The sequence below is a fragment of the Lampetra planeri genome, chromosome 4 (assembly GCF_965212315.1).
Source record: "Lampetra planeri chromosome 4, kcLamPlan1.2.h2, whole genome shotgun sequence".
NCBI classification, from domain to species: Eukaryota; Metazoa; Chordata; class Hyperoartia; order Petromyzontiformes; family Petromyzontidae; genus Lampetra; species Lampetra planeri.
This window is the reverse complement of record NC_136110.1, coordinates 28,289,570-28,316,727: the sequence shown is the minus strand read 5'-3', so window position 1 is coordinate 28,316,727 and position 27,158 is coordinate 28,289,570. Positions and strand designations below refer to the sequence as shown.

General features: G+C 44.8%; 1 protein-coding gene across 2 annotated transcripts in view; it reads right to left on the bottom strand.

Annotated features, from left to right (window-relative positions):
- Nucleotides 1-9,925: 9,925 nt before the first annotated feature.
- CPQ (carboxypeptidase Q) overlaps nucleotides 9,926-27,158 on the bottom strand; it is a 65,568-nt gene continuing 48,335 nt past the window's right edge. For both annotated transcript variants that reach the window (XM_078593675.1, XM_078593676.1), the window contains exons 8-9: nucleotides 25,899-26,100; nucleotides 9,926-11,000 (exon numbers count right to left, since the gene is read on the bottom strand). In XM_078593675.1, the coding sequence (XP_078449801.1) occupies nucleotides 10,840-11,000; nucleotides 25,899-26,100 (363 nt within the window). In that variant the 3' untranslated portion in view covers nucleotides 9,926-10,839. The remainder of the gene's footprint in view (nucleotides 11,001-25,898; nucleotides 26,101-27,158) is intronic.

Sequence of the window (27,158 nt, the reverse complement as noted above, 5' to 3'; positions counted from 1 at the left end):
ATGGTGGTTCTACCTGGGCGCAGTTCCACCTCGATACGGGGTGAAACTTCGTCATCAGCTTCTTCCTCTCTCTCGTCACCCCACTCACTCTCCTGTTGGCCCTGGGCCCTGCACACATCGAGTCTGCACAGAGTCCAAGCAAAATGTATTTATTTGAAAGAAATAGAAATAACAAGCATACATGTGGATGGATACTATGATGCTTTCCCAATTTATTTATTATTGGAAATATTTAATTCGGAAATAAAAAAGTGTTTTGGATACTTTTAAGCACGTGCTTTCATCTACAAATGTTTAAGTAAACCATTTGATCACTGTGTGCATCGCTAGTTATACAAATAGCAAGTTCCTGAAATCAACACAAATTCATCCGAAGGTATCGTTCATATCAACTAATATTTACGAGAGTTCATGTGCACCCCTATTACAGGGACATTGACACAGCCAATTGATTGTTGGATGATATTGGTCACGTGTTCAACTCGCATCTACTCCCCCTGTAGCTGCCTCCACCACCGTGCGCTCGACTAGGGGTTGGCAAGTCCACCACAATGAAGGCAAACTATAATTCACCACGACGACAGCCCGTATGTGCGGTGCATAAATGCAGCAGCTGCCCCTGCAATAAAATTCTTCAGTTTTCTCTCCACAATCAAACCAAAAATAGCAAATATTTAACGCTGCTGTAAGAACATCAGCAGATGTATGAGAGTTTGCCATTTCAATCCATCTCCGCTTTCCGCTGCCACGCACTGATAAATCGTCATTCCACCGACTTTTTTTCTTTACCCATTGCTCCGGGCTGTGTTGCAGCCGATTTGCCCATTCCAGAAAGATGGTGATAGGCAGCAGTAGCAGCAGCAGCAGCAGCGGGACGTTGCACCATGGAATACATTTTAGTGTCTAGAGAAAGACCCAGACAAGACACCAGCTCTCACGTCCCTTGCAAACAACTGCTTCGATTTCTAAAATGTCTAAACGTGAGCATATCTCAAGGACGTTGCATAAATCGTGGTGATCACGAACCGATGGTAATTATGCCCTTTGTTTATGTATGGAACTCTCCGCTCGGGAGGGGTTTTAGAGAGGGTTCTGCCGAAAGGTATTGAAGCAAAAAAGTCTGAAAAGCTGTTCTCTAACGTATTAATCAGTAGATGATCATTACGTCAACTGCGAGAGAGGAGATCCCCCCACATCTAATATAAAAGTGGGAATGACGACGCCTCTTTAGCTTCACAGTGGTGTGTGAATGGGCCGGAACGCCTGGGAACGCTGTGGTGGGAGTGAAAATATGGACCCGACTGCGTTCTGGAAGGAATCAAGGATTTTTTAATTTTTTGACTCACAGACAGACCCCCTAGACTAACAGAGAGACCCACAGACACGCCTAGTGACCCACAGACACGCACAGAGACCCATAGACACGCACAGAAATCCAGACACGCACAGAGACCCACAAACACGCACAGAGACCCACAGACACGCACAGAAACCCAGACACGCAGAGACCCACAAACACGCAGAGACCCACAGACACACACAGAGACTCACACACACACACGCACAGAAACCCACAGACAGGCACAGAGACCCACAGACACGCTCAGAGACCCACAGACACGCTCAGATACCCACAGACACACACGTACAGATCTATAGTGGGGATGGAGGGAATAATTTACGAGTTCCCCCAGTAATTTCTTCCCATTTCCATCCCTGCTTGTGGGTCACATTCCAATGTGGCGATTGATGATCACGTGCACGTGCACACGTCGAGCCCGCTTTGTCAATCCACTGCCGGAGGAGGGGCTTCACTAAATCGTCCACACTTCACCACACTGGCCATTGCGGGTTTGGTGGTGGGGCAGCGGACGTGCAGATAAATGATGGGGTTTTATTCTGCACTGCCCTCTACTGCTCATAGCGCGTATTGCACCTGTATACTGTGCATTATGGTGGCCCATCCAAATTCCATCCACGCTTCACCCCTTTAAAAACATTTTTTTTTTACAATTTTTCTTTGCTTGCAGCAGGTAAGGCCCACTGAGCTATGTGGCTCTTTTTCAGACGCGATCTGGCTCAGCCAAGTGGCTGATTACGCGGAAGTGTTATCATCATCATAACCATGCCTCCGTGTGTAGTTATATAACTGATTTTAAGCTTTCGTGACTGCAGGAATCCATACTCTTTGGTTATTTCGGTAAAGTCACGTAGGTAGAAATAAAATAAATCACGACGTTTCGATCGCAACACAAGCGGTCGTCATCAGGCAAAGGAGTCAGCCTCTAAAGGCAAACTGTTTATCAAGGTTTGGGGATGGGCGTAGCCCAAGTGGAACAACAGCACCAGAAGCACGGGCGGTGCACGAGTGCCAATGCAGCAGCAATGCCAATGCAGCAGCAATGCCAATGCAGCAGCAATGCCAATGCAGCAACAATGCTAATGCAGCAACAATGCCAATGCAGCAACAATGCCAATGCAGCAACAATGCCACTGCAGAAACAATGCCAATGCAGCAGCAATGCCAATGCAGCAACAATGCTAATGCAGCAACAATGCCACTGCAGCAACAATGCCAATGCAGCAGCAATGCCAATGCAGCAACAATGCCAATGCAGCAACAATGCCAATGCAGCAACAATGCCACTGCAGCAACAATGCCAATGCAGCAACAATGCCAATGCAGCAACAATGCCACTGCAGCAACAATGCCAATGCAGCAACAATGCCAATGCAGCAACAATGCCAATGCAGCAGCAATGCCAATGCAGCAACAATGCCAATGCAGCAACAATGCCACTGCAGCAACAATGCCACTGCAGCAACAATGCCAATGCAGCAGCAATGCCAATGCAGCAACAATGCCAATGCAGCAACAATGCCACTGCAGCAACAATGCCAATGCAGCAACAATGCTAATGCAGCAACAATGCTAATGCAGCAACAATGCCAATGCAGCAACAATGCCAATGCAGCAACAATGCTAATGCAGCAACAATGCCACTGCAGCAACAATGCCAATGCAGCAACAATGCTAATGCAGCAACAATGCCAATGCAGCAGCAATGCCAATGCAGCAGCAATGCCACTGCAGCAACAATGCCAATGCAGCAACAATGCCAATGCAGCAACAATGCCAATGCAGCAGCAATACCAATTCAGCAGCAATGCCACTGCAGCAACAATGCCAATGCAGCAACAATGCTAATGCAGCAGCAATGCCAATGCAGCAGCAATGCCAATGCAGCAACAATGCTAATGCAGCAACAATGCCAATGCAGCAACAATGCCACTGCAGCAACAATGCCAATGCAGCAACAATGCCAATGCAGCAACAATGCCAATGCAGCAGCAATGCCACTGCAGCAACAATGCCAATGCAGCAACAATGCCAATGCAGCAACAATGCCAATGCAGCAACAATGCCAATGCAGCAGCAATACCAATGCAGCAACAATGCCACTGCAGCAACAATGCCACTGCAGCAACAATGCTAATGCAGCAACAATGCCAATGCAGCAGCAATGCCACTGCAGCAACAATGCCACTGCAGCAACAATGCCAATGCAGCAGCAATACCAATGCAGCAACAATGCCACTGCAGCAACAATGCCACTGCAGCAACAATGCCAATGCAGCAACAATGCCAATGCAGCAGCAATGCCACTGCAGCAACAATGCCACTGCAGCAACAATGCCAATGCAGCAACAATGCCAATGCAGCAGCAATGCCACTGCAGCAACAATGCCAATGCAGCAACAATGCCAATGCAGCAGCAATGCCACTGCAGCAACAATGCCACTGCAGCAACAATGCCACTGCAGCAACAATGCCAATGCAGCAACAATGCCAATGCAGCAGCAATGCCACTGCAGCAACAATGCCAATGCAGCAACAATGCCAATGCAGCAGCAATGCCACTGCAGCAACAATGCCACTGCAGCAACAATGCCACTGCAGCAACAATGCCAATGCAGCAACAATGCCAATGCAGCAGCAATGCCAATGCAGCAACAATGCCAATGCAGCAGCAATACCAATTCAGCAGCAATGCCAAACGCTGGGGATGCAGGGGGAAATTAACTCGGAAAAAATAGACTAGTACCCGGCAGATATGATGGAACAACCACAATTTAATTTATATCTAACTACGTGACTTTACCGAAAGAACCAAAGAGTATAGTTATGTAATTATTTTCAGAATTGCCCGAACGTCCATAACTCTTCCAGCATCATTTGCGCTCAAGCAAGGCGAAGTTCCATGACGCAAATAATAAATTGATCTTTTTTCACACCGTAAATCATCCCTTCGCAATATTTCAACCCAGCGCCCATCGGGAGAGGATGATCGGTGTAAACAAGACGCGTGACGAGGTCTCATTTCGTCTCTTCCGACGTCGCGGGTGTTGACGCGGAGTGAGAGAGAAAAAAAACGGTCACGCAGAATCAACGTTAAATAGTTCAAATAACAAGTTACGGTGCATTCCATTTCGCTCTTTTGATTCATAAAAAAACACACGAAGAAATAGCGGGATGATTTTTGGCAGTAATTCAGTCAAAACATACTTTGAGTATGAGCCAGACAAATTCCACATCCATCACGTCCATGTTTACGCTTGGCAGTTACCAAAGTGAATTCCCTCACCCGAACTGACCCACTCAGCCAATATTCAGTAGTAAGCAGGTGTCAAGCCACACGTGGGTGTACATTGTTAATTCCCTATATTCTAAGCAACGTAATGGTTGATTATGAGCATAATGGTATAGGCTTTTAAACACGTAGGCTTTCGCGACTAATATCGAGTTCAAAGGGCTCGCATAATGCACATGCACAATGTGCGTTGCCACAGTAATCCCCCCCCACCGCCCACATTGTGGAAACACATCTACGCCTCTATATTAGGAACGAAACAGGTGGACTTCTCCACAAATCTGGCTGTCGCCTGATGAAGCTAGTTGTAATTACTGGCGAAACGTCGTACTCGGATTGTAAATGTTGTGGCTTGGCTCTCCAACACACCGGTGTGCTGTACTAGTGACGAATTGGCCACGTTCTGTTTACGTGACAACCCTTACTAGTTGGCTGTGTCGGGTGGTGGCGAGTTTTAACGACACTTTATAATATTTACGCGATCTAACCTATAAACCTCTATCATGGATGGTAAAGGCTGTTAAATTTTTATGAAGGCAAAAACAATGCCATGTGGTAGCACTGCCCTGTGTTTCAGTAGAGTACAATCCCGCAACAGTGGACGCCGTGGTGTAATGTATATGTATGTATGTTGAACTTCTTTCGCACCGTACGTAGCCAACCGTGCTAATCGGAGGTGCGTGGAAAAGGACAAACAAACTAAACACAAAAAGCAGTGCTCGGGAAGTCAGTTTTCAATCTAGATTTAAAAGTGCATAGCTCCAGTGGCTTCCTAATATCAGAAGGAAGAGCGTTCCAGACGGCCGCAGAAGCAGCAGATCTGAAAGCGCGCGATGCGGTGACCGCCCTTGTTCGATGGCCAGCCAATGATTTTTCTTCGATTTAAAGCTTTCGTGACTGCAGGGATTCATCTTCTTGGTTCTTTCGGTAAAGTCACGTAGAAGGGAAATAATAAAATAATAAAAATAAAACATAAAATAATTCTCACGACGTTTCGGCCACAACGCAAGCAGCCGTCCTCAGGTGAAGAACAGGTCTGTCGGAAAGACAGTGTCAGACACTTCTACGTGACTTTACCGAAAGAACCAAGAAGATGAAGGCCAGCCAATGGTGAACAGCAACCCAGAGCTCGCTGCTTTGATCTCCCGGCACGACAGTGGAAACAACGATGCAAGTTCCTCAAATCTCCTGGCCGCTATCGACCCAGCAAGTCGTCGACCGGCAGGTTGCACGCGGTGGGATGACGTGCGGGTAAAACTCCCAGCTCTTCCAAGTCATCCGCCCGGGGTGGAAGAGCAGAGAAAGAAGGTACTCTCGAGAGGGGCTGTCTCTAGGTGCCACCAGTGGAGACCCTTCTGCTGGCAGGGGGCGTGCGAAAGACATCGCAGTGGATGCGCACGAACGCGCAGATACACAGAAGGCCCTTTGTGTGGACACCCTCAGAAGAATGCCACGTTGAACACATTTCACTTGCATTACACGCACGTCTTCCCTCCCTCCCTGCGCGGCACATTCTTCACAATAAGTTCACCTGCATGTGCTGTAGATTACGTAAATAAATAAACAAATACCTCGGCACGCTCCCCAATAACACTGCCTAAACATAAAATAAATTATATTCCGTAATTGGAATTGTTTCAAACAATGACCCTTCTTCTTTGCACACGCGCTATGAAGGGTTATTTGTTGTTTCACAGTGCTTGTGCATCACTGCGAACGCAGCGTCACTAAATAATTTGTAGATTACACGTCACAATGTCAATTACACACATTGCAAAATATCAATTGAGTCTTGAAACTCGTTTTGTTTTTAGGAGGGTGCCTCGTTCGGCATGTTTAAGCTGAATGCCATCATAGTGAGTTTGGCATGTAGGAGGAAATATCAGTGTCCGGAGAAAGCCCTCACTCGTGCAAGGGAATAATACACAAAATCCACGAAAAATTACACGCAAAATCCACGAAAAATCTCACGCAAAATTCCACGCAAAATTCCAGAAAGCGGAACCACATCGTCGCCCTCGCCTCAACGTACCTATAACACCTGGTATGTTGTACTGTACTGGTGGCCACCCATCAAAGCACAAGCCACCCTGAATATGCTGAGATGGGGTTGGGTGCATTTGGGGGTAGTTTGGTATTAGGCAAGATACGAGTTATTCTCGAATTTATCATGAAATGCGGCATCGCACAACAACTTACGTTTTGCTTTCTGTAAAAACCCTCTCACATCGATGGATAAAATACCCTTTTGGCCACACGACCTCTGCAAGATGTGTGGTGTCAATCACCATACATAACGGGAGGAGCGTTTCGATCAAACTTGATGGCAACTATCCCAATATACCGTCGCACAATGTGAAAACATTTATATTAAAATATAAGGTCAGGTTTCAGAGGTGCGTTCAAAAAATCCTCACCAAAAATTGCTGTTTCTCCAGCCAGCGTTCAATAGTAACTAAATCACACCAATTGGGTCCCACGACATCCCACCTGACAACACTTTGCCAGCGTGCATCTGAAGCATTGTCCGCTCACGCAACGCTTTTGCGCGTAACCTTTGCGATTAGCACATTGGGAGCAGTTCGCTTCCGAGAATGTAATCACTTGCATGTGTCTGGTCTCCCAACTTTTACTTATAAATACAGTTGACTATCCATGTAGACATGCATCGACTATTGTGATAATTAAATATTGAAAACACGCACGGGATTGCGTAAAAATATATTTACGATGACGCCAATTATATGCATGGGTGGCGGAGTGGATAACACTCTGCGCTATTAATCTGGCCACCTGAGTTCAACTCCCAATCAAAGCGAACATCAGAGGCGAGTGATATCCGAACTGGTCATGGGTCTCCATTACCCAACCCATAATTAAACCAGCACGATGTTCATATAACCGCGATGACCGACACAGTATGGAGAATCCCTCATCCAGCAGTGGACGGGCAAAGAGATGCAATAATGATTGTATGTAAATTAGAAATGCGTGAAACGTTAACACACACAGACACACATTCTGCCCTACTAATATGCCCAATCAATTTAGGGAAAGCACTGCCAGGATTTGAGAAAGATCAGTGTGCTGAGCTTGGCACCACTGAGATGTGATATCGAAACGGGTTCTCAATACGTAATCGTATGTTGATTGTCTCAGTCCAGTTACCAATCACCACACCAAAGAACCCATCACGTATTATGTTTGGTTCTGCACTTACATTGGCAAAATTCCAGCTATGACAATACAAATATCAGTGATATTTTGATTTAATGCTTTCGTGACTGCAGGGATTCATATTCTTGGTTCTTTCGGTAAAGTCACGTAGAAGGGAAATAATAAAATAAAAATAAAATGTTATTAATGAATTATTATTTTATTATTTATTTCCCTTCTACGTGACTTTACCGAAAGAATCAAGAATATCAGTGATATTGTTACACGACGAACATTAATCTCACAAGCAGAGCTGGTGGAAAGTGCTGCCATCGACTGCGTACCACAGAGGTCACTCAAAATGATCTCATGAGGTAGTTCCATGGTATCCACTTCTGCTGCCCATCTTTTTTTGACACAAAGGTCACACACGACTTTGCCAGATATTGGCATGGATTTTTATATTTTTTTATTTTCTTGAAATCTCACGACGTAATGCGAACAGCACAATCGGGACAGAGCGCGAGGCGGGCAGTAGGCGCGTCAGAGCACCGTGGCCAGCAGGCGAATGAGGGCCACGTCGTGTTTAGCAGAAGAACGTACCGTTGTTGTTCTTGGTTCTTTCGGTAAAGTCACGTAGAAGGGAAGTAATAAAATAATAATAAAAACATAATAAAATAAAATAATAATATAAGAATACAATAAAATAATATAATAAAATAAATAATAATATTATACAATAATATGATATATTATTTTATTACTTCCCTTCTACGTGACTTTACCGAAAGAACCAAGAAGATGAATCCCTGCAGTCACGAAAGCTTTAAATCGAAATTTAACGTACCGTTGGTTGCGTGGTCGCAATCGGGTAACGGACGGACCCTCGTCCTCGTGAAGTAGAGATGCGTGCGGGCAGCAGGCAGGCCTCTCAATTTCACCGACGTACGGGGACCACCGGCTCTGCCGATGCCGGCGCGCGACAAGGCGCTGCCCGCACGCGTCACGGGGCGGCGCGGCCGGCCTGTCGTCTTCGTAGTTGCCGAGCTCGTTATCACAGCGTCTTGGCAATACGCAAGCGCTTTTGTCGGTTGTTAACTATCGTTTGAGCCTTTGCGTATTGCTTTAACGCAGGGGTAGAGGTCCCTGGCCTCATTGTGGCCGATATAAAATTCTGCGCGATGAAAGCCGCTTTGTTGAGATATCACTTGTGGCCAGGTCGCCTGGGATGCAGGACGTTGGTATATTTGGAGTTTGCGTGTTCTCCCTGTGATCGCGTTAATTTTTCTCCGATTACTCCGGATTTGCCCTCCATATTTAGAATCAACATGCGTTTCGAGTATTTGATAAACCACTTCGTTGAGCTATCATTTGTGGCCAGATCGCTTCCGAAAAAGAAGCGAATAGTTCAGTGGGCTTTACCTGGTAAAATAAAAAAAAAATGTTTAGTTATTTATAGGAATTCATAATCAACGTTCTTGGGTTTAGATCGCGTTATTTATAAATGTGTCGTAACCCTCCACCACCCGACACGGCCAATCAGTAAAAAAGTGTCACGTTGACAAAAGACAAATAGTTCACTGCTTTAGCCCACCGGTGTGTTGAAGCGTGAAACCACAACATTTACAATTTGAGTACGACGTTTCGCTGGTAATTGCATCCAGCATCATCGGGCAATTCGCCAGAATGGTGAGGCTCTGCTGATTGGCCGTGTCGGATGGTGGAGGGTTACGACACATTTATAAATAACGCGATCTAAACCCAAAAACGTTGATTATGAATAATATTGGTCGCGAAAGCCTACGTGTTAAACTATTTATAGGAATATTTCGTTCGTATATATGTTTTTGTGAGTTGCTTACCTCTCCTATACACTTTGCACTGCTATCGTGTTTTTGTATCGTTAGTTGTAACATTCTGACCTGCCCCTACTGGACATCTGTGAAAGAGAGTTTAAGAGCTCATCGCATTTCATTTCAGCCACAGATATAAAGTGGACCAGCTGAAGAAAAACACCTCCATTTCATCTGAGCCTTTCATTAATTGGTTGTCAAAGAATGGATTGATCTCACCACTCATCCTTAATACGCAGAAATATACTACTTGAATGCAAAAAGTTAAATGATTTGAAAAGTTTTATTCTGATTAATGCTTAATCTTAGCTTTAATTGTAATATTCACACTTTTTTACACTTTTAAAAAGGCAATTATAAAAGGGTCACAATCTTATGTCATACAAATTTGCTAAAAATATTCCAAAGTGCAGCAAACCAATTTTTTTTACGGAAAATGTCTCATTATCGAGATAAAATACAGAAAATTACATCTCAAAGTTTTAAATGCAGTCAAATTAAGACGGCAAATCAATTAACCAGCAAATGTGTTAGATCGTACTTAACACGATCTCTTTAGAGCTGTAACATACATATTAAAGCGTGACAACATTTTCTCGTACTCGCGATTTCAAACATTTCACTTGAAAATGGAGCAGGTTAAGGTACTAGAGTTTTAATAATAAATTAGTATCTTTTCAAAGACTTTTTAATTTTTTCGGAAAAGTTACTTTATAATGAGAATAACATCAGAGCCACCTGTGTCACAAAGTGGACAATAACACGGTGTTCTTTGCGCAAGGGTATTGTTGTCTTTTTTGTGGGGGCTTATCATGTGGATGGTGCAGCTCACAATCGGAAGGTTGAAAATTCAAATCCTGTTTGCAGGTGGTTGCCTCGGGGCGCTATAAATGTCCACCACTTCGTGGGGAAGTTAAAAGTGGTTGTCCGGCAGATAGATTCACTCCCCCCCCTCCCCGCCAGATGCCGCTGGCTCAGGTGCTGCAAACAGGAGACGCGGCACCACCTCAACGATAATTTGCGCTCGAAATCACATTGACACTTGCCTCGTTGACCTCTCGCCCGGTCACCGATTGAATGATTTGATTAATATTTGGCGCGAGGGACGAAGGTGTGCACAAGAGGCCGTCGGTCGATTTCACCATCGCGTCGCGAACGCGTGAAGATGTACCGTGAGGCTATCGCGGCAACATGTCCTCAAGGTCGGCCACGATGTACGAAACGATGGCCCACAGAGCAGCGCAGCGGTTCATGTCTCCGGGGTCCTGAACGCTCATCGTGTCACCGTCCGAGTGATGAAACCAGAAGTAACGGCTCGCGTCGTCATACAGACTGGCCCCTGGCAGACATGAAACATGGGAGGGGGGGGGGGTAGTGTGCGTCATCGGATGAGAAATTGTGTAGTATCAGCTCGGCACACGTAACCATGTCACCGTTACAAGCGATGATTACGTTTGAGCAGTAGCGGCTCGTCATTTTGCCACCGTTGTGTGCCAGCGGTGGCGAGATGTTAACGACCACGCCTGGTATACAGGAGGTTGTGGGTTCGATCCCAACTCTGATGCCTGCTGCACATTCAGAGTTTGCATGTGCTCCCTTTCTGTGGTCGCGTGGAATTTTCTCTGAGTCCTCCGTTTTCCTCCTTCACATTTAGAATTAAAGTGTAGTTCGGGTATTTGGCTGCTATTAATCTCCACGTGATAAGCCACTTCGTTGAGCTATTATTTGTGCTCAGGTCTTATCTGAAAAAGATCTATATAGCTCAGTGGGCCTTACCTGGTTCAATAAAAAAATTTGTAAAAAAAAAAATAAGAATCCGGGAGGCCTGTGCCTCGCCTATGAATTAAAAAATATATATTTATCTGCTCAACTGCATACACAACCCTCCTCCCTCCACCCCTTCCAGGAGGCTTCCGTGTCCCACCGACACGATGACGACCCACCGGCCACCACCGCAATCACGAGACGCGCACGCCATTGTGCACGGGAGAGCCGAGTGGTTACGACTTGTATGCACGTGTTTGTTCACATCAGGAACGTGAGACCAACGATGTATACGCGGCAGGCAGAGCACAGAAGACGACAACGAGATGGCACAATTGAGATTGACCGTGCAACAGGTTTGACACACAAAAGATAAACAATGCAAATGAGACAACATACGAGACAGACAACACAAAGGAGAAAGAACAAATTTGATGGGCAAAACATGCACGAGAAATCGGAACCAACAATGCACACACTACAAACGATACAGACAATATAATTAAGAGATTACAAATGAGATGTTGAAAAAGATTATGAATTTTGGAGAGAATTGTGACCCAAAATAGTGTAAATTCAGGGTGTAGAAGTAAACCATTACACGTGTGTTATCGGTATAAAGCAAAGGAAATAATCAAGTGTGTACTGTAGCGGTGATGATGATGAAATTGACGATGCAAATATTAAATAATCCAGCCACTTGAAGAGAAACACATGCTATTTGCAAGAATCGGTGTAAACATGTTTACGATTTATTGCCTCGGCAGTTCTTGACCACACACACACACACAATTAACTTGCACGAGCGGTGACACGTTGAATCTCGAAAGCAGATGGTGAAGGCGAAGATTTCGATCGTAAAAACTTGAGACGCGTAAAGCAAATCGGTTCATCGTAAACGACGTGAATTAGGATCAGGAGCAGACGTTGCGAGTCGACGGGGCGACAGTTCTGGTTTGGATGATTGTCGTGTCACGCGTGAGCGAGAGACTGCAGCCAGGCACGATGAAGATTGACCATGCTCCCAGTCCCTTGCACTCGTTATACAACAGCAGAGGAATGGGTAGCAACACGAACGTCATTTATCCAAAAGCCTCCCCCCGTACATTTGTGCTTTACTAATTTGGTTGGGTTTTTTTCATACGCAGTTAATCGCATTAAAAAAAAAAACTCGTTTCCCGGCACGTTAATAATGCTAAGAAAACGCTTCCAGTAAAAAAAGAAAAATCCTAATTTGTAGAAGTGAGGTTGGTGATTAAATTCATAGCATTATTAACTCTGCAAAGGAAGTCACACGTACGAGTGAGGTAGAGAATGGCAAGGAAAATGAATGGAGACGTACTGTATGGAGGCAAACCCATATTAGGTGAACTAAAAATAAGAAATCTCTTTAATCAGCGTGGCCTTTAACATAAAATTAACATTGATGAGGAAGGCTTTGTGTTCTACTTTCTTGATGAAAAAGTCGCTGGTTTGGAAAATGTATTTTTGAGAACTCGACATGATTTTATAAATATGTCCTTCATCAAAATTATATCATTGATAGATTACAAATTATGTATATATAAAATATAAATCCATTATAGCCATGCAATCTAAAACAGCTTTTTTCCTGAGAATGGTGACTGGTTAAGACATCTGAAAAATAGATTGAACATTTCATTGGCATTGCCCGTTATGAATAATTTGCAATGAAAAATGATTAGATTCCATGGTGCATAATGGTGCAATGGTCAGCTGCACACTGGACTTGCAATCCAAAGGTCGCCGATTTGATCTCACACAGCTCCAGTCGAAACAATGGTTCATGATTGAAAAATTAACCCGTAAAAACACAGTTTTTCACTATAAATCCTTTATATGCGTGGCGGCTAGAGTCCTCTCGTCCTCTGGCTTGAGATGGCTGCCACCTATGGGTCAGATGATTGCATTGCACCATTAAGCAATTGGTAATTAAATATAATATTTTTTTTCCTAAAAAGTGTAACATTTTGGATTTCACGAACATTAATTGTCACGCACAACGAGTCTGTGTGGAAAATTTCAGCTCGATTGGATCACGGGAAGTGGGTTAAAAAACGACCGAAAGATTTGCACGGTCCTAAGCAAGCAAGCGAACTTAATATAAAGGATTAAAAAAAAACAATCCCCCACCTCTGTCTTCCCAGCAGCGTAAGCCAGTCTAGCGGTGGGCAGATTACAGGATGGCGGGGTAAAGTGTGGGAACTTCTACCCCTCTAGCTCTTTCAAGGCGTCTGCCCAGCGTGGAAAAGTAGGCCAAACGTACCCTCCAGAGCGGAGGCTCTTCAGCCAGCAGTGGGCAAGTAATGGCAGCGCTGCACCTTTCTTTAAGCCTTGACCGTGGTTCGTTTGGCAAGGTTGGAATATGTGGGTCTTTGGGATTGATGTTTGCGCAACGAGCACTGGTCGAGCTGTAGGTGAAAGGCAAGCCAGATGCCCCCGCGAGCCTGTGCCCCAATTAAAATATTAAAAAACTATAAAAACATTTTTATTTAATTTTACCAGGTAAGGCCCACTGAGTTATATAGCTATTTTTCAGAAGCGACCTGGCCACAAATGATAGCTCAATGAAGTGGCTTATCGTCACGTGGAAATGTATAGCAGCCAAATACTATAAACGCATGTGGTTCTAAATGTGGAGGGAAAAATCAGAGGGCCCCGAGGAAAAGTCCACGCGACCACGGGGAGAGACAGCGACACGCAAACTCCAAATATAGAGCAAGCGTCAGGGTCGGGATCGAACCCACGACCTCCTGCATACCAGGTAGCTAACATCTCGCCACCAGTTACAGTAGAGGAGAAAAAGAAAATCAGCAAAGTGGCCATCAGGTGACCCCTGTTCACCTCCCAACTGCTGGTAATCAGGGCAATGTTTGTCATTGTGGCCACACGGGCCTCGGTCAATTGGCATTGCATGTGCTCTCACGCAGAGATTCATGGAAATTCACTGACACACTAAATATAACAATACTTTTGTAATTAAACGGTGATCTGGCTTCGTGGCAAGTGACATTTGCCAATTCCGTTTTAACTTGAATAAAATCTCCATTTTCAATTAATTTTGCAGCATGTCTCAAATGTGCTTCAATTTCAATAATGTAAATTCTTTTTTTTTTTTACACATTTGAAATTAAAGTGATGGAAAACCCATCGAATAAATAAGCAATCAACCGAAGGAAATGTCGTTGAGGTTAAACGAGTTTAAAAAGAGATGCAACTTTTTTGAAAATAACATTTCCACAATGAGCACGCTGCGTTTGCCAAGACAGCAAAGTTATGTGAAAAACAGTCTGGAATTTGTTTTTAGAGGGTGAAATAGGACAGCCTTGGCCTTGCTCGGGGCAATGGTTGCCAGGAACTGCTTAAACAATGCAGTGGAAAGTCAGCAGTGCACATCATTAACCGGTCACTTTTGTTCCCCTTCTCACCCTTGGCTACACAGGCTTAAAACCTCCCCATGGTGAGCCCTAACCACCGACGCCCTTTCCAACACCCCCATCTCCACAGATACATCGATATTGTTTGCTTGTACGCGGAGACAGCGCCGTAGCAATGGCAGCGAGGTCGGAGGCGGTTGCCCCGAAGGAGGCATCTCACGAACGCGTAGCCCGATTGTCGGTAACGAAGCAGCAAGCGGCGGGTGAAGAGTCGCTCACATTGTTGGCGGGGTAGTGCCCCCCCGCATCGTAGCGGCGGGAGGGGTGGGCGAGGCTGGCACCTTGCCCTGCCCAGGCGCCAAAATGGTTCGCTGTGGCTCTCCGTGCAGAGACGGAATGGCGTTCAGCTTATATTTTTTGTTTTTTGTCCATGATGTTACGTGGCAACACGTCACGAGTTGGTGTTCACCGTTGCTTCTGGCACTGAGCGGGGCCCCCTAGATTGTTTATGGGGGTGCTCTTGTTGCCAATGGCATCTGGTAATCCGGCAGCATTTGTTTAACAAGCCCGACTCTGCCTATGAGACCCAGAAGGTCAAAACCGGTCCAAAGTTTTCGAGCTTAAACAAATAAGGCTTGATAATCTAATATGTCCACGGACTGTACATTCTATATAGAGAGACAGAATAGAATGGTTTATTTTAACCCATCTCGAACTTCATATTTCTTGACAATGGAATAAATGCTTCCATAAGAACAATGTTATTCAGACGTTTTGAAAGAAAAGAAAAAACCTCTTAAGAATGTGAAGGTGCCTGGGTGGTTTATACAAAGTTCTCCACTGTAGCAAGTTCAGGGGTCTCAGCAGTGATCACTGCCTGCAAACAAAATCCTACCAAATTAAACTTGTTTTTTAGTGAATTTATAGCTCTGACATTTAAAAATATTTGTTCTACTGTCATGTGACAAACATTTATCTCACAGTAGATGGTGCAGAGAGGGCACCGAATGTGTGTGGATTAAAGAGGTCACTTGAAAGGATCTCAGAAGTAGTTGTGTGACATCTACCTCCACAGAAGATTCTGAAACACATGGGATTATGCGCTGCTCCCGCAAAAGTTTTGAATACATTCTTTGTCTCCTGACAACGGCGACACAATTGCAATCAAATTAATAACAAAAAATCTTAATTACTGTTATCGAAAAGAATAAAACTTAAACGCACTTGCTGATAAAGTCTCATAATTTCCGGCGGCGTTTAACTATACTTTCTCAAAGGTAAATCACAGCTTCATATCACATTAGCTCTACTCAAGGGAAGCACTGGTAAAGTAGTTTTTTGTAACAACATGCATCTGCTTAGCATCTGTGTCCTATTAAGAAAAGAATTGTGCCGACAAAACACTGCTCATGGCCGTTGCGCCCAAATGGACACATTCAGCGACGTCAAGAGTCGAAATCGGGAAAAGAAAAGTGCACGCTAGGAAAAGGGGTAGATGAAGAATGGAGAGAAGATTATGAAAGAAAAAAACTAATTAAAATGATGGATTCAAGGCAAAGCCCAGAGGACTGTAGCCCTTATCAATATCCAGGAGCTCTCAGTCATGAATAGTTCTGGTTGATTGCATTTTAATTTAAACAACTCTCAAGGGCTCGCAGACAATTCCTATGCAAAGTGTCTCTGCTAAAAGGCAACTACTTTCACTCGCACTGGAGGACGCGTGTGAAAAGATCCATTAACCGTGCCCGCAGCACAAGGCCAGCGCCAAGAAAAGCAACGGACGTTAGTCACGGTCAATGCCCTCTTCTTTGTCCCCTGCTGGTCAGCCGACCGCCATTAATATCCCCGGGGACTACGAGCTCTGCTTGCTGTACACACATTGCAAATGAGTGTAGTGGTGCTGCCATGGTGTGATGGTCGGTACACAGTACTCGCGGTGGCGATAGGGCACCGCGGTGGTGAGATGTTGACTACCTCGCCTGGTATACAGGAGGTTGTGGGTTTGATCCTGACCCTGACGATTGTGTATTCGGAGTTTGCATGTCTCTCTCCGTGATCGTGTGGATTTTTCTCCGGGTTCTCCGTTTTTTCCCCTCCACACTTAGAAACGTGCGTTTAGAGTATTTGGCTGTTATAAACTTCCACGCGATAAGCCACTTCGTTGAGCTGTCATTTGTGGCCAGGTCGCTTCTGAAAAAGAGCTCAGTGGGTCATAACTGGTAAAAGAAAAAAATGTTCATAGTTAAAAAAAAAACGTTAGTTTACTTGCAATTCAGAGATCACCCGGGTGCGGCAGTTGTGTATTTAATTTTTAAAAATGTATTTAAATTTAGAACGTGGCTAGCCAGACTTTTCAAGTAGCCGGACCAACTGGGCTCCCCCTTCTTAGTCCAAGGAGTTACTGCGCACGCTTACGTACATGTATGTATACGTATCTACGTTGTATACACTTGAGAATTCACAGGTGTTTGCACTATGAGCCACTCCGGCACTGTCATCAATAAAACCAATATTCAAAGGACTATTCGCTTCCCTGGCTTTTGATGCCTTGTGTCGTGCAACCGACCAACCTTCTTGAAAAAAGAGGTTTCCCCGCAACAAACCTTGTGCTTTCGTCCTGTCACTCCTGGCTCGATCAAAGTAAAGAAGGTAAAGGTGCGGCCCAGAAAGTGCCCGCTCACACCACTGCTGGCAGAAGGGCCTCAACTAGACAGCCCATAATCAAGGGTATTTTGCCTCGTATTCCACGCCGCGTGTTTTTACGTCACCGTATACGTATCTACGTTGTACACAGAAAACACAAGCGTTGTCCTGATTACCAGCAGTTGAGACGTGAACAGGGCTCACCTGATGGCCACTGTTTTGTTTAAATCCTTTATATTAAGTTCACTTGCTTGCTTGCTTGCGCGCTTACGACCGTGCAAATCTTTCGGTCGTTTTTTAACCCACTTCCCGTGATCTAATCGAGCTGACATTTTGCACACAGACTCGTTGTGCATGACAATTTATTTTCGTGAAAATTTTTTTCCATAACTTTACACTTTTTAGGAAAAAAAAAAGATATTTAATTACCAATTGCTTAATGGTGGCAGGCAATCATCTGACCCATAGGTGGCAGCCATCTCAAGCCAGAGGACGAGAGGACTCTAGCCGCCACGCATATAAAGGATTTATAGTGAAAAACTTTGTTTTTACGGGTTAATTTTTTTCTCCACTGTAACAGATGTTAACTCCCTCGCCTTGTATGCAGGAGGTCGTGGGTTCGATCCCAACCGTGACGCCTGCTGTATATTTTGAGTTTGCGTGTCTCTCTTCCCGTGGTCGTGTTGATCTTTCTCCCGAGTGTTTGGCTAAAATGTAGAGCTGACGTGAACGTGTACCTAAGTTTTCATATTAGACTTGCACTTTATTCAACTCGAGTTTGTTTCATTTATGTTAGCTGTGCAATGTTCCTTAAGGACCTTCTGTACATCAATATCTCTGCGATATCGACGTTTTTATTTGTTGTTGTCGCTGTGCTCAGGCACCACGGATATCTCGCCCGTGTAAAATAGCAGTGCGATTGGCCGAACGGAATAATCCGTGTAATAACTCAAGTGAACTTAAAACTAAACTTCAGATGTCTTGTAAGGTGGCAGTGTCCACACTTTTCCACACCACACACCGCCAGACAATTTGCAAACATCTGTGGCCATTAAAGTCTTCTGCAACTGCTTGAAATTGTCTGCGGAAGGCAATAATGATTTCTGGAAATGATAACAACTTCCCAGGCAATATCACTTTCAAAATGATCACTGAGACTGCAATGCATTTCCTGGGCACAACACGTCAAGGATGTAGCCCTGAATCTACTGCTGGTGGAAGGGCTTTCACCGAGAGGGAGACCATGAGAGCCACTCGAGAGGGTATCTGGTATACTCATTACATGCTGGCCAGACTTCTCAGATGAGGTGAGAGTAGCCCGCACTTGGCGACCTATGGATCGCAAGTCCAGCATCGCTGCTCTTCAACATTGTCAGGACCTACAGCAAGCCAAGAGGGCAACGCAAGGCGGCCCCTGGCCGTGTGCGACCGGCGTGACGGAACACTCGTCCCCCCCACCCCCCCCCCGACGACTTCGTCTGGCTGAGCGAGAGGTGCAATGCTCGCTGGACTCCGAGGCCACGTTTCGGCGGATCGAGGTCCCGTCCCTGCCCATCCAATATTCTGACGTGTGATGTTGCACGAACAAAAAAAAGCGTCGATTCACTTACAGACCATTAATGAGGCCAGAGAGCTAAAAGTGCAACGGCAACATTAGTCAGCAGTGTGCCTGCCCTTACGACGGATTCAGTCACGCGCAAATGAGCGAGCAATATTTCACTTTGCAATAAGCAAACCAATTTTGCACTTTGACACGGGGCCGTGTTGCCATGACCACTGGGAACTTGGCCGGCTCAGTTCTCGAATGAGGCTGGGCCCACATGCCGGTGCTTCTGCAGCATTCTCCCAGGCCCAGGCTGACCACAAGAGACAAAGGTCCCCCGTGTAGCCTTAACAGACTGTTGGGGCAAGTGTTGTTAGCGAGCACCCACGAAGGCTGGCACGGCACACGAGGGGGTGGGTGGCCAGCACCACGCCCGGCTGCCTTTGTCTCCCCAGTGGCGATGTTTACACACCGCACCAGGTTCTCATTTGAGGCCGAGTCGACCTAGGGGAGGCCCAGGACCGGTTTGGATAATCAGCACTGATGTTGGCCGTGAGCGGAAATCTAACTCGGGCCGCCGAGTTCGTAGCGCAGCGCGCTAACCGCTACACTACCGCTTCCCCATACGTACAGACACGCATGCATGCCTACGTATAAACACATTCACGTACTCTAAACCACACGAGAGTCCACGGAGACTGGAGGACTCTTTTGTTTAAGGGACACCTGGGTCCCAAAGTAATACAAGTATACAGTACACGTGCGAACAAATAGTGGAAACAACATCAAATACCTCGAATAAAAACCGAATGTTAAGAGATAAAGCCGTGTGAAGTTCAACAGGACTTAATTTTCAGTAGCTTGCTGCGGAAGAGGGTGTACGGTAATCCACAAGGAGTTAGTTACGTCAAAGACGACCGAGAAACACGTCCAACTGCCCATTTCAAACTTACTGGGACAGATTCTTCTTGAAGCGTACAAGGGTTGCACTAGTTATCCCACTAGGAGCCTCATGGTAAAAAGAATGAGTCAAAGCAGGGACACACAACACAGAGATTTTGAGGTCTTGTGTGTATAAAATGTTCTCAGATTTCAATGTGAATTAAATCAACCAGATGGGATTGCAGTGAATGTGTTTGCAAATGCGTTAAAAGTAAATGTGAGCCGGCGCGAGATAGCGTGGGCCCTTGGCGCCTCCGATTAGCACGGTGGGCTACGTACGGTGCAAAAGAAGTTCAAAATACAAAAGAAGTTCAACATATACACATAGCTTTGACGTGTGCTGTTGCTTGGGCGAATTCCGGAACCCATCATCATCAGCCATGATCCATCAACTGCTGGAAGAAACCCCGCCATTGTCATCCTTCACAGTCACAAGTGTGTCCCTTGTGTCCCTTGATCAGTGCACTTGCCTTGTCCATGTTTATGTTCAAAACACATGGCGGGAGATTACAAAAAAAATAATAGATGCTGACTTTAAATTGTCTAACAGAGTGGTTTCCTTTCCATTTAAAGCTTCCGTGACTGCAGGGATTCATCTTCTGCTTGCGTTGTGGCCGAAACGCCGTGAGAATTATTTAATTATGTTTTATTTTTATTATTTTATTATTTCCCTTCTACGTGACTTTACCGAAAGAACCAAGAAGAGTGGTTTCCCTACCTGCTGGGTGCAGAACGAGAGAGTGAGCGAGAGAGTGAGCGAGAGAGCGAGTGAGCGAGAGGGGGGGTTACATAAAGCAAAGTAAAAAAAAATACGAAATGATGAACGAAGCAAAGTGCCGACGACACCGAGCATCTTCTTGTTTCCACTGATCGTAAAAAAAAAGGAGCCAAGTCAACAGAATCTCGTGGCTCACAGAGAAAGGGCAAACCCAGGCTCCTAGCGCCGATGCTGGACCATAACTGGGCCATTCTCTTGCTGGAGAAACGTTGGCTACCAGCCATCACGCACATTACACTACCCAGGTCAAATACAACCTCGTGACAGAAGCATCTCACGTACACAGAACATATGTCAGTGACAACTCTGGCACAGGCTAAGCCCAGATTTTGCAGCAAAAACCTGCGAAGCGAGGGAGAGAGTTTAAACGCCAGTCGCATTTTCCCTGATTTTACTAGAAAGGGTGGTGCAGTTAATGAGAAACCTTATTTTAGGATTTATCTGATTTTGTCAGGCCACAAGTTATTCCTCACATTGCCTCCACAGATAAGCGCAGGCTTAGGACCAGGCGACAAATCAAGCTGCGCCTAATCTTCTGATAGCATCACATTATCGTGGCCAGCATGAGCGATGGGGATCGGATAAAGAAACCATGTTTTACCTCATGTATAATGATATGTCTGCGAAGTCCTGGACAGACTCGCGCCCAAAACATCGCCGTTTCACATCGTGCCGGCGAGTCATTTGTAAGCAGTTTGCTTTACACGCATTCCCTCGATAATATCGGCTGCGACGGGCAACCGCTTTTTCACAGCAGCGCGACTATGTCCGTGGCCGACTCTGGGGCACTTTCACAGCGTAAGTAATAGCCCTGCACGCAGCCTTGCTTACCTAAAAGCAGTAATTTTGTTCCCCAAAAGAATTATTTTCTCCCGCACCGCAAATGTATTCCAATTGTGTCACAGGCATCGCGTCGTGAGGAATCCATGAGGACAATCTCGCATGTAATTTTTCACAGGACTTCTACCAAAAAAAAGTCGTCGTCAAGTGGCCCTTCTATCCCTTAGGTCGCACTTCTCTGATTGAAATTACTCGTCACCTCACAGAAAAAAAAATCTATATGCACATTTTTTTTTGGGGGGGGGGGGGGGGGTTTAGCCAATTTATTACATCGCAGAATCATGGGGGATCACGGCAGCTTGGTGAGGCCTTCAACCAGCAGCGGATGAACCGTGGCTGATGATTTTGACGAAGTATAAGGCTTGAACGTATTGTGTTTTTGTGTGCAGTCAGTGGTGACCAGACGGAGACAATCTACTCATTACACTTGAGAACCCTGTTTAAAGCAACGCGTGAAACCCAGATTTGAACGCAGGGTCTCAGCAGTGTCGCACGAATGCTCTGAACTCTAAGCCAAATGGCCAACTCCATTTCAAAACAGCTTCAAATAACAGATTGTATTGAGTGAAACCCCCTCCCTCCTTTCTGCTGCACTGGGCAGTGCTCGATATTTAAATTGTTTTAACGATTGAGGACAATCAAAACGTGCTCCTACTCAGTTTTGTCAGAACCAAGAAGATCCGATTGTTAACTCGTCCAAGTATTCAATAGTTGATGAGTGGCAAAATAAATTTGGCGGTCGCTCAGACTCATCGTCGTTCAACAGCGAATCCCTCTACCAATTCCTGTCCTCGTCTTTAAAACCTTCACCCTCCTCCCCCTTCTCCTTCCTAACCCTCCCCCTTTTCCTATCGTCACCCTTCCTTGACATCACCACCCCAACACAATAATCCCATCCATTTTCCGCACCAGCAAATACTAATGTACCCTTTTTAGTTCTTGTAAAGCGGCTTCACACGTAGGCTTCCGCGACCAGGAGGATTCCTCCACATCTCTCGCTGTCGCCTGGATGATGCTAGTTGTAATGACTGCGCGAAACGTCGTACTCGAATTGTAAACGTTGTGGGTTTACTCTCCAACACATCGGTGTGCTGTGCTAGCAACGAATCGGCATGTTTCGTTTACGTGACAAACCTCACTAATTGGCTGTGTCGGGTGGTGGCGGGTATAACGACACATTTATATTTACACGATCTAACCCAAAAACCTCTATTATGGGTCTTGTAAAGCGCTTTGACAGAAGCACTATATAAAAATCCTAGCTAAAATAACACAATAAAATCAAGGGCCTTGAAGGTGCCCATCTTCGCCATGCTCTGACGACAGCGGACGGCCGCCACGCACAGCATCACAAAGTCACACGCAGACTCAAGGACGCACCGCAGGATGAGCGTGGAGGGGGGCCCGACTTCAACCGTTGGAGGCAGCGAGCAAGCGGTTAACTCTTCTTGGTTCTTTCGGTAAAGTCAAGTAGAAGGGAAGTAATAAAATAATAAAAACAAAACATAATAATATAATATAATTCTCAGGCAGCTGCTTGCGTTGTAGCCGAAACGTCGTGAGAATTATATTATTTTATTATGTTTTGTTTTTATTATTTTATTACTTCCCTTCTACGTGACTTTACCGAAAGAACCAAGAAGATGAATCCCTGCAGTCACGAAAGCTTTAAATCGAAATTTAAGCGGTTAACTGTTACTCGTTCCCCCTGAAAAAACATCACTGAAATTCACCCTGCATCTCTTAAAAACCCTTTGCTGGGGTTTCAAAACTTAACTTCAAAAAGGGCATCGTAATACTCAGCAACGGTGTTGGTGTTCCCTGAGGTTACGTTTACACAAAAGTCAGTTTTAATTCCACAACATTATGATATGCTGACTTTAATTTTGGTGTTACTGATGTAAAATGTGCCAAGGAATATCCCATCAACAGGGAATGGATTCCACAATATTCCATATTTACTGTACACATAGAGGAGGATATTCTATGATTCGCGTTGAGTCATTAATTTTCAAGTTCACGAGTGCTCTCACACATATTCCACTTCACACGCACTCTGCTCAATAGCACATTGTGATGAATGCACGAAAACAAAAGTTTGAAAAATCTGCAAAATAAAACACAATTATTTTAGAACCATAAAAATGTAATTGCACAAGGCACTCTTCACAAATCCCATAACAATGCACAGCTGTGTGAATAATTACAGGGCAAGTGCAATTTATTCTCTTTTTTTCCTATAATGTTTATAAAATACATATATAATTTCCAGAATTCGTTGATGGACTTTTTCTTAATTCACATTCACTCTGGAAAATGGAATTATTTATGCAATAACAAGATATGTGTTTTTTTCTCACAGACATTAATCTTATGTTGGTATATAGTATTTTCAATAAATGCATCAAAGTCTTACAGGGCAATGCAAGCAAGGATTTTTCTGTACTTTAAATGCACTTCACAGTAATTAACAACCATGATGGTATTTTAATTACACCCATTAATGCAAAACACATCAAATACTGTTGAGCGAAAGGCTGTAATCTCTTTTTAAAAAGGGGGCTGCTATGTGCAATTGGATGAGCAACATTCTTTTTTAAATCTTCTCCGCGCATATGTCCCAAAATTTTATAACTTAACCTTTTTTTTTTACTGACAAGCACATTTAACAATAGAAAATTACTACAGTATTTTAATTCTGATGACTTACAATTCCAATGCCACTTTGTGATATATAGTTTCTGGCCTTTTACAGCAAATACATTCAGGGTCATGATAATATTTTATTTTTCCATAGCCTTATACACCACTGGCATTTAGCTTTGTGCTATTTGAGACATAGTGGTTAAAGTAAAAATGAATCACACTTTTGTAATGCCAATCAATTTTCGCATCTGTTTTTAAAATGCAAAACAATTTTGACTCATTAAATGGTAAGTCGCCTCAGGAAGGACATGTCACAGGAAGGAATGATGACCAATGGTAAAAAATAATAGCGGAGTGGCAGCCACGGAATGGAACGTGTCAGAGGGGGTTCATCCACCTAGGAGATGGAGCAATGAAATCAGTTTGTGTGGTTTGGCACAGTACTCATCACGACAGAAACATAATATGAAAGCAGAAACTCAACACACGTGTCAATAACGCCGTGGCCTTGAAATGAAAAATACATAAGAGGCGATGTTCCGGGGAATGGCCCCCTTCTGAAATGCACTGAATTTTTTAATTTTATTTTACTCTTTAAACTTTTTAAAATATTAATTGTGGGTTTTTTGCTTTTATTATTTTCAATTATTTTTATTTTATTTTTATTATTTAAATTGATAATGATTTTTTTTTCTTTTTCTTCTATCTACGTGACTTTATCGAAAGAACCAAGAATATGAATAGGTCAGAGAGGTTGAATGTGTTGAGAATGTTTGTTATCTGCGCTTGTGTACCAATGCCAAGGCAGCGTCGCCAACTAATTAGTTTTAAATGTTAACGAGGTCAGCGTGTAGGTTTGTAGGCGGAAGCAACTGTGAGACAATGAAGGGGATGAAGAAAAACAACAATAGGACGTGCAATGTGCCATCGTGCATGGCTCGTACCTTATTGGGACAGGGAGGTAATCTGCCCCCCCCGCCCCGGCCCCAACGCCTCTTGGCAGACTAAAAAATAGACTTTCAGGCCCCCAGTTGGTCCAGCTAGTTGAAAAATCTGGCTAGCCACGTTTTGAAATTAAAATATTTTTGCAAAAAATCCAGTACACAACTGCCACGCCCGGATGACCTCTATATTTCAAGTAAATTAAACAATTTTTTAACGATAAACTCTATTTTAATTTCACCATTGTAGCTCTTTTTTCAGAAGCGACCTGGCCACAAATGACAGCTCAACGTAGCGGCTTATCACGTGGATATTTACAGCGGCCAAATACTATGCACAGGGGCTAGGGACAAATTTACTTCATATAACATTAAAACGTATGTATTGTTTTCACCCAAACAGTTTTAACCGTTAAAATACATTAAAAAAAGATATACATTGCAAATATCTCTATATATAAACAACGTAAGCTGCATCGTTCAGCAGAGCGCTGCAGATTCAGAGATGCTTTTGCCAAGGCGATAGGGGAATGAAAACAAACCTGATGTGGGGATTCAACACATGTTGTTCACCCATCCTATCCCCTCGGCTACAGCTCCTCCACATTTGCGAGCAGCGCTCCAGGTGCCCCCAGCTGCCCATCCATAACCCTCACTGCGAAGTCAGATTGCTACCCCCCCCCCACCCAAGCCCACCGCCCCTTCACACCAAACTTGCGAAACCGCGGCGCGCGACACATACCTGGAACGCCCGCCTGCATCCAGAAGTCGATGTCGGTGCCCTCGGCGCCGGGCAGAAGCGCCGTGGCGTTGAGCGGCTCGAGCATCTTGGCCACGTCGGCGACGACGGCGCGCGCCGCCTCCGAGCCCGAGAAGCGCAAGCCGAGCGGGCGGAACGTGCCGATGTCCGACTCCATCACGAGGTCAAAGTTGGAGATGTTCGCCTGCGGCGCAGGAGACAAGCGAGCGAACGAGCGGGCGAGCTTAGGGAGTGGGGCCTTGCCCGAAAACGCGCCCTTCCTCGCGAGCCCGTTTGTAGTAGAGAGCCCACAAAAATAACTCGAGAGGAATACGTTTCGAAACAATTGAAAGAAATAGTTTAGGTCAAAACCTCTACGTGCTTTCCAGGGATGCTGCCGTGATGTTAGGGTCAGCACAGAGGTCATAGGTGTGGATTGCATCTCCCCGGCGCGGCAGATGACACATATGTACACGTGCAACCTCCCTGTGCTTTACGGGTCACGGGGACTATCTTACCACATCCCACCATGCTGGCCAGTGCAGATTTGTGAAAGTGAAGAACGCATATGCAAAGGAGCGCAGTGCGGTAAGGCAATTAGTTATTTCGAAACCATCTTATCTGCCGACAACCTAGCCTCGCAGCAGGCTGCAACATCGATCCAGGCTAAATATTGCTCATCTTGGCTTTTAAGTTCTGATTAGTTGGGCACTTTAATATATATATACACACACGTATATGCGTGTTTATAAAAAAAATCATACTTGAATTATAATTGGGATGCTCCGTGCTTTTGCACTTAATTTATTTGCCGTCACAAAGGGCCTCATTAAATTACAGATAACAGCCTACGAGCTCTGCATATTTACACATGCGCTATAATGAAAGAAACATGTTGCTTTTATTTAGGATCCGTTTCTTTAGCATCCACAATGAGTCCCCAGGCCGCGGTGAATTCCCAAACGCAAAGACATCTCCGCTCCCCAGCGCACTGCAGAGGCCCGTACATTGTTTTATTACTATTCATCGCATTTGATCTTGTTTGGGACGCGTGCCGTCATGACCCCGCATATGCAGCTTTAAAGTCATATTCTGCGGCTTCGTTAATCAACTCGCCCGGCGAAGCAGTCCAGTGTTTATAGGTGGTGTTGGACACGCACTGATAATTAATGAATCGCCATTGTGGCCACTGGCTGGTGGGGCCCATTTGTCCAGACATTAATTCTAGATTTGAAGCAAAGGGGTGAGTCTAAAACGTGAGCG